Source organism: Wyeomyia smithii, chromosome 3 (genome assembly GCF_029784165.1).
Source record: "Wyeomyia smithii strain HCP4-BCI-WySm-NY-G18 chromosome 3, ASM2978416v1, whole genome shotgun sequence".
NCBI lineage: Eukaryota > Metazoa > Arthropoda > Insecta > Diptera > Culicidae > Wyeomyia > Wyeomyia smithii.
In genome coordinates, this window is record NC_073696.1 from 180,848,177 (window position 1) to 180,857,477 (window position 9,301).

General features: G+C 36.5%; 1 protein-coding gene across 1 annotated transcript; it reads left to right on the top strand.

Moving 5' to 3' along the window:
• Window positions 1-2,951: 2,951 nt before the first annotated feature.
• Window positions 2,952-3,822, top strand: LOC129731507 (uncharacterized). The gene is made up of 3 exons (XM_055691573.1): window positions 2,952-3,081; window positions 3,139-3,323; window positions 3,514-3,822. The coding sequence occupies exons 1-3, from the start codon at window positions 2,991-2,993 to the stop codon at window positions 3,700-3,702; spliced, it is 465 nt and encodes a 154-aa protein (XP_055547548.1). The 5' UTR covers window positions 2,952-2,990; the 3' UTR covers window positions 3,703-3,822.
• The last annotated feature ends 5,479 nt before the right edge of the window (window positions 3,823-9,301 follow it).

Consider the following 9,301-nt stretch of genomic DNA (forward strand, 5'->3'; position numbering starts at 1 on the left):
GATCCTTGAAGAAATGAATGTCAAGGATCCAGAAACATCAGTTGTCATATTCGAAGACAATAGAGGCTGCATTGGAACGGCCTACAATTTGGAAACAAAACGAAGCAAACGCATTGATGTCAAACACCACTTCATCCGTGACTATATCGCAAAAGAACGAATTTAAGTGGAAGCAGTTGGAACTAGGGATCAGTAGCTGACATGTTTACGAAATCTTTGGACTATTATCGATTCCAACAAATATGGATGCATCTTAGATTACACGATTGAGAGGGGGTAATATCGAAGGAACCTAGAAGCTTTAAGCAATCGCTGCTTTTTTGACGTTTCGAAGTTTTCCTCATTCAAACTGCTCTTCAATATAACCACACGTTAGTTTTGAACGCTCTGTATTCGTTATTATAACAACTATTAATTAGTCCATGACCTGTACAAAACGAAAAAACTGATGTTGTTCTGAAACGAAAACAAGTCAAGAAAAATCCCCAAACGACTGAAAATATTTTAATTGCTGTTTTGGCGAAGAACTGCCTAGTAGTTTTTTTACCTGAACATAGTTACTTGTTATACAGGGTCCTGCAATTGAAACAAGCAGCTAAATTTATCTAAGCAAACACATTTTATTTTAAATTCATTCAATTTACTTGTGAAAATATAACTTTTTAAAAATTCACTGGGAAAGTTCAGCTTGTTCCTCTTGAGTTTAACCACTCTCTGCAGACAATCGGGGAACACATCGCATGAGGCCCGCAGGAGCTCTTGAACTATTTTATCCAAGGCCAAATGTGGCTACAGGACTTTCACATCTTCATGTTTTTATATCAGACTTCGGTCTCCAACATATTCAAGACGGTAAAGTCCAGGTCCGGTGAATTTGCCAAGCATTTCGAGCATGGAATTAACCCTGGGAAATTCAGGCGTTCAGGTGTTGGGTTTCCTTCGCAGGCGATTACAAAATTAACACATTCTTCCCTTGACAGCTAAGACACAATGTAAATAAAGCGACGAGGGGTTTTTCAATGCTGTTTCGTATGCCACGTAATATTGCGTGTTTAATTAATGCAGTAGTTCAATTGCCGGACCCTGTATCAAATGCTTAGTATTATCCGCTAAAAAGAGAGATTGTACAGGTTCAGTCTATAGTCTGATTTTTTTGTTTCCTATACAATCACTTCTCAATTATGTGCCAGTCACAGCACCGAATCAGTTGCACGATAAAACTTCTATTTTCAAGAAATTCAACAATTTTCTTGTGGTGTTGCAGTTGTCATAACTCTTATTTAGGTGATAGAGGGACTTTAATTTGCTAAAAGCATAAAACAATGTAAACATTTAAAATTGTTGGTCGGTGACTTCAACGAAGTGACAACGATGAACACAAAATTATGAATCGGTCAATATTTTGAGTTTTTTTCGATGATTTTTCACAAAAATGAATCAAATCTAAATAGAATAACTTATTTTTCATTTTTTTTAAATTTATGTCCTTAAGCAAAGGTGAAATACATACAGTATTTTTTCACAGTTGTTGCTTACAAACTTTACAAAGTTTTTCTAACTTGCTAAGCATTATTTCTAGTGCCTTTCACACAGTTTTTATTTTCCGATTTCAGTTGGAACGATCAACAAATTAGTAGAGGTCTCTCTTATCTATACTCAATTACTCTGATGTCGAATTCGTTTTTGCGGCGGGACTACACCAACGGTCTTTCTGCAACGGTCAAATTGCATATAAAAATGCCAGTAGCCCGGCCGTAAAAATGAATTCGACATAAATGAATCTGTTGTTTTCACTTTGGCTGTACAAGGGCTCCACCTATTAAAGTACTACTCTCGAGAAACCCTTATGTGGAAAACCCGTTGAGGAATACGTAAACTTTGGCTGTTGGAGCAACCTCAGTCTCATCGAGTATATAACGAATTACAATTCTCTCCTGCAACTGCACTTATTTTTTTGGCTCAGAATAGATTGCAGGTTTCACTGAATGTTTTTGATGGTTTGATGCTTACTTAATACAATTCCTTTCAGTTTACGAGTTCGATGTCCTCTGCATGCTTATACATATTAACAAATACATAATGTTACAAAAAAGAGAGAAGAACAATGTGTAAAAAGCAGGACATAGTTCTGTGGTTTACACGTTTACCCTCTGCTGTGGTAAAATGAGAAACTTGAGAAGGTAACCCCTCCGGGTGCAAATCAGATGGTTTCACACTCGCACGTATGGCTTGCAAAGGAAAATCCTCATTGAAAAATAGAAACGATCCCAGCCGTTAGGATCGAAAGATGGTTATCAAAATATCTGGAAATATGTCTGAATACAACACCGATGCTGTTGTAGATAATAGAATTAGTTTAATGTTTCCAATGTGGCTAGCGTTATTTGCATCCTGCTACTTTTGACCAACCCATATGAGCTGCATATTGTCGTAGGTGCAATAGATACGAAAAAGATTAGAATCGATGGAAGTTTGGCTATTAATGTGAACACAGGAAAGCATCGCACGATACCGACAGGATGGTTTCATTTAACGATATTGACGAAAAAGGCAATGAATGTGATATTAGAGTCCGGACGTATTGTATCCTCATTTTCACACCACACGAAATGAATCGAAATAATTTGTTTCACGATTGGGCTACAATAGAAGAAAGTAATTAGGTTTTCGAGCCCGACATCGCAGACATGTGTCTGAACGGTGTATTTTTAGCGAATAAGGAGATGGGAGAATTGTAATTTGTCATCATAATATGACAAATGAGTCTCTTGGTACCTAATTGTTCTACAGTACACATGCATTGTTATTTCCGATTTACCACGCACAAAATATTCCATTACAATAAATAGTGATTGGTTGTGATATGAGTTTGTCATAATGATGATATACATATACCTACTTCTTCCACACCTCATATAAGCCATGTTCAGCTTCTGATTCGGTCTCAACAACGTAGGAGGCTTGAATTTTTTTTTAACTACACTCGAAAAATGACTGATCCGGACGAGCAACGGTTGGATTTTAACTTCCAGGAAGATGCAAGGGATGTCATTTCGCTAATGTTTTTGTTTCCAGATACTGGTAGGTGTGAAATATCTATAAGAAAATGTACAACATACTCAACTATGTTTAAAATAGTGCGCAAGATGGTGAAAAATTGGTTGGCTACATTTTACACTATGGGTACGAATTTCATCGACAAACAAACGCGCAACCAGTATCTGTCCTACATGTTAATGCAACTGGAAGTCAAACGAGCCCTTTCAAAACCATTTGACGAACCTGCCCCTGACCATATTCATGAACCGTTGGCAAAAAAAGTGGTAATTAAAAAATAGTTGTTACAAAATCCTATCATCATAAACCACACTTATTTGGCAGTAGATATATTGGAAAACCTATTTACAAGACAGGTGATCTACTACCTTAAGTTAGAACCTGGAAATGTTTCCTACCATCGCTGCTGAAACTTGTTGTTTGGCTGACCAATTAAAAATATTTAACTTCTTGCAGGGCCCTGATGAGTACATAAAATTTTTTGAAAAATGTGAAAAATATTATCTGAGAAAGAAACGCTTCGGGGAAGAAACTGATCATTTGAAGGAACATCGTATGAACCCGACCGAGTTCCTGCGTCGCTTGCCAGCCATCACATCAGGAGTAGTCACATATGGTGCTTGTTTCAGCAAAGACAACCAGTAAACCATGGCGCCAACGGAAGTAATTGCCGTTCAATCGCGAAGGAGTTGGAGTTATTTTTTATTTGTAACATGTATCTCAACCAGAAAAAACATGGGTGGCTGCGGCCATATTCAGACATAATTTTGTTTGTTTTTCTTTACTTCGTTTGCATGTGAATGGTGTTTCTAAATTTGAATCACGATTTTAACGGGTTTCATCGCTCACCGCACAAACAGCGCGGTTACTCCAAGAGTACGCCTCGTCATTGCTGCTTGTTTGTTTCGTGCTACATATAATGATCGTCCAACATCGCCTGCAAGCGCTGTGTCTGGTGGTGTCGTCTCTGGGTTTCTTGCTTTCTTACTTATTTCGTTTGATTTCGTATGCACAACAAAGTGCTGTCGTGTTGACGGTGTTGACGCGATCGCGAGCATCGAGGCAGCACGCAATTTCTCCTATTCATGCATTAGCGAGCCGTAACGGGCGATCCTCCCTACCTTTGAAATACCCACACTATCTGTACCACCACCATCACCGAAAACGTCTTTTGGTTTATCTTGGTCTGACAGTATGGCGCTAGGGGCTTGCATGACAGTGCGGTTATAATTTATTGCTGTTACTGATGGGAGGGAATAACAGATGGCCCAAGCTAGCCACGCCCACCATTTGTATGTTTTCAGTTTTCTGATCTATGATTGTTTGGTATAATCCATTTAACAAAATCAAAATACAAGAGTTATCGATAGATCTCTGAACTTTTATGAGTTAACCAGTAACTAGTGTTGATGAAATCTCGTTCAGGTAATGTAAGTACCAGGAAAGCATCTTTATTAAAAACCGATCGCGGGAATTTCTATGCGGAATTTCCTGAAATTCTGGTTTTTAATGGAGATGTGGATTAAACTATCAGATAAAGATTAAGATGTGGAGAAATGATAAAGACGTACAGAGTTTCTGTGAAATTGAAAATGAAGTGCAAATATCAAATTATCGGTACCAATATCAAGTCTTTATGAAAATTTTGTACATATTTTTCAACTAATACACAGTTTTTTGTGTGATTTTGGATTCAATTTGAATTGAGGCTTTCCTAGAAGAATGACCTATGGATGTGACCATACACTTGGTTTAAAACATGGTAGTTCCAAAACCTTTATTAGTATTAAAAAACATTCCAAAAACTAATTGTAAAGATTCATATAGTTTTGTTAAAAAAATACACTTTTTAACGATGGTGAATTTTTATTCTGTAAATACTTAATTATAACGTAAATTCTGGCGAAAAATCCAAGGGTATTTTGATTATGTAATACGATTCTAGTGATCAAACTCAGCGATCAATTTTTTAAAACCTTTCGATTTGGAGATATTTTGAAATTAGGTTTGACAAAGTAGAATTATTTATAAAAATATGTTTTTTGCTTGAGTTGTCTGTTCATTACTTTCCAGCAATACATATCAATATTTCACAATTCACTATTCGACTGAAAAATTATTAAGCGATTGTAAAACTTATCTACAAATAAATTATAGTTTTTCGCATTCTCTGGTCGCTTGATTCATCTCGAAAAAAATACTAAAAACTTTTTTCAAAGCCATTGATAAGGAGACTCCTTTGAGGGCAATTTCACAGATATTTTCGTTTAGAGCCCTATCACATTCGCACGAAAAGTATCGGAAATTTTCATTCCCTTTATCGTTCGAACGTTCAAACGTTCGTTATTTAGCTCAATCAAAATATGGAACAGCATTCATAAATTCGTAGAATCGATCTTTTTACTCAAAAGTCGGATACAGCCATGAACAAGAACGAGAGTGATTGGTACCACTTTCGATCACTTGCAGACAATTTTAGAAATTTTTGAACTATCGAAAATGTGCCAAAAAATGAGCATAAGCGTATGGGTCATTCCATACGAAGTGACCACGAAAAAGCACAAACTTGGACACGATCATCACAAATTTTGCTCAAAGTTGGGAGAATTATTCATCTACTGTCATTTTGGGAAAATCCCAATTTTGGTGTCGATAGGAAAAACCCCCGCTCTCCAGGACCCCCCTCTTTATTGCAAAGTCGCGCATTTTTTGTCCAAAATCTCTTTTTTCTTTTTCTTATAATTCATAGACGTAAGATGTCCGAAAAATACTGATAGATGATTTTTGAAGAAAATAAACCAAGGAATCCAGAAAAAATATAAGTTTTGACCGGAAGTGTTGCCAGATAAATTATTTTTGTATTTGAAAACCAAATTTACATTTTTCGGCAAATGCAGCCATTTTTATTTTAAATTTGATAATTTCATCGTGTTCCTTGGAAAATTTCACATAAGAAACAACTATCATCCTGAGGTAATATGAGCCAATATCGAGATATAACATTTTTACGAAAAAAGTTGTAAACTTCGTTATTAATTTTGTTTACAATTTATAGACGTAAGACACCCGGAAAATAGTGATAGGGGAATTTTTAAGCAAATAAACCAAGAAATCCAGAAAAAATATTATTTTTGACCGGAAGTGTTGCCAGATAGATTATTTTAGTATTTTAAAACTAAATTTGCAGTTTTCGGCCAATGTAGCTAATTTTATTTCAAATTTGATGGTTTCATCGTATTTCTTGGAAAATTTTACGTAAGAAACACTTATCACCCCGTGGTAATATCAGCCAATCTCGAGATATAGAATTTTTACGAAAATAGTTCTGAGTTTCGTAATAAATTTTTCGTAAAAATGTTATATCTCAATATTGGCTCATATTACCACGGAGTGGTAAGTGCTTCTTATAGAGATTTCTGAGAAACACGATGAAACCATCAAATTTTAAATAAAATTAGCTGCATTGGCCGAAAAATGCAAATTTCATTTTAAAATACAAAAATAGTCTATCTGGCAACACTTCCGGGATTTTTCCAAAGAGACAGTAGATGAATAATTCCCCCAACTTTGAACAAAATCTGTGATGGTCGTGTCCAAGTGGCATGTACACTTCGTATGGAATGACCCGTGTTGATTTACGCAGATGCTTTAGTGCTGGGACCTTTGACCGGATATGCTCGTGCTCCGGGTATCCGAAGCTCGGATCGCGGATAGATAAACGAATACTATCTCTGTATATCCGGATACGGACAACCAAAAGGATGAATATTAGAATATCGTACTATTCGGATATTAGAAACTTTTATTTTGTCTTTTGAAGGCCGTTGAAATAATACGTTACGCGCAGAATAACGTTATTTCACAAGTCACAAGTTGTTATATACTTTCGGAACATACAGAATCCGGATATCCAGATACTCAGCTATCTGAAAATGCGGATATCCTGTTGGAAAACCTACGGAAATCCGGTTGATTCAGATTTTGAGTATATTTTTGATATCCGAGGCCGGATCGGGGTATTGAGCGAGTACACTGCGCGAGGTCACCATGCAAAATTGCGTTACGTACACGCAAAATTTGAATGGGGCTAAGCCATATCAATAATGTGCGGATTTTGCATGAGTGATGATTAAAATTGGAACCTGTACAACGAATATGTGTAGGACATGACACCTTCGACGCTCTAGCGTATTTTAAATGTATTACGCTCCTCCAAACCACTACACTTATAAAGTACCAACTAGTGATCAGCAGGCTGCTATCGTGCAGTGCAGCCAGAACTCAATACTGATAACTAGGGTACTGAATTACTAAATAAATGAATGAAAATATTAACTGATCGATGTACTTTCATGAATCCGTTTATTTGAAAACATCATTGAATCATTACATTAATAACTATGACCCTGGTATTCGGTTCGGTTCTACGTTACTGGCACCAGCGTCAGTTTTTCAAAGTTTATTTCAACTATATTGTGATTCCAAAGTAAGTTCTTGTACCCCATCAGCTTGTTTATTTCCAACCAGAAAAATTATATGTTTTAGTGTAATCCAATAAAACAAATAAAAAGGTAATAAGTGATTTCAAAACATTTGAGTTAAATGTTAGAAGAAACAGGTAACAAAACCGGTGCCTTCTAATTCAGTTTGGCAGACTTATTTGAGTTTAGAATAAAGAACGTGTCATTCTTTAATCGAATTTGCTATTTGTATGTAGAAAGCTGAGAATTTTCGAAACTCGTGCAAAAACAGCTCATAAACTCCAAAGCTCGCAATACATTTCAAAATCCGTATAGAAAAATCATGGAATCTTGAAAAACGCATTAAAACACTGTGTAAAAATCACGTAAAAGGCGATTTCAGCCAATTGCTAAATGATCTTTTGTAAAGTTCTTTGAATCATTGAATCAATCTTTGATAACCAGGGTACCTAACATCGTCTACAATGGTTTTCTTCAGCAGGTTTTTGCATAAGACGCAAAACTTTGCTGAATCACGAGTTATGTTTGCCCATTATTCCATGTGTAATTCATAAAATAGACCTACATATACCCACAATCTACAAGCTTCTCATAAATTTGAATTGCGAATTGCACTTCGTTTTCCTGTAAACAGACTGTCAATGTAAGCAATGTAAATCAATATTAAGTAACTTCAAGCCAGATTTTTTGTCTTCAAAGGAATTTTCATTCCCCAAATAGTTTCTTCTTGAGTGTTAAAACACGAAAAGTATAAGTTTTTACGTAAAATGTACAAAAAATTCAACCGGGAAACCGGGGAAAAAACCGGGCAACTGAATTTTGAAATTGAGTGGCCATTCTGTAACTTTTCGAAAAGTAGTCGTTAGTATGCTGTAACTCTTTAGCCGTGATTTACATTTTCTGAAAAATATGTTTATAACGGTTTTATTACGTTTTGCCGTTCTTCTAGAAAAATATAGCAATCACTGTCAAAACCAAAAGATGATTCGAATGGCCGCATGTCAAATACTAATTGACTCTGTGCGAAGAACTAAACATTTTCTGTATGTATGTGCGTGCGTGTGTATGTATGTGCGTATGTGCAACGTATTAATCTCACTCACTTTTCTAACAACCTTAGTGTAAAATAAAAGGTCTAGTTGCCCATAGATTGCTATTGAATTTCATTTTAATCGGAATCGGGTAATGTATCAAAATGTAAAAATCACGAAACTTTATTGACCTTATTACAGACGACGAGACGAGCGGTGAGTCACTCGTTTGACCAATTTTGGTATTGCAAATGGCAAGACGACAGGATTTTGGACGAGCAGCTCGTATGTCACTCAGCTGTCACTCGCCTCGTCCTCTGTACACGGTGACAAAAAAGTCCGGTCACACTTTTTTGGAGTCGCCTGTAGCCTACACGTTGCATCTCTCTGGTGCCATCTATATGTCAAATGAAAGGGTTAACTTTGCTGCCCAAAGTGGCAGAGTTTCGTTTCTGTGCAGTTTGTTTACATTGAGTTGTGAGCCATGGCAGAGTTAAGAGCAGCTGTTATCGCTGAATATGTGAAAGGGTACAAACCCGGACACATATTCAAACACCTAAAACCGCTCGGAATCAACCGGAAATTCATGTACCGGACCATGGGCGTAGCCAGAGCTTCAAATATGGGGGGGCAAGCTCTTCAAAATTTTAGAAGTAAAAAAATGGTACACTAAGGTCGCTTTTTACGCGGCTTTTTTCACGTGGATTCCGGAATTTACCCGTTTTTTTACGC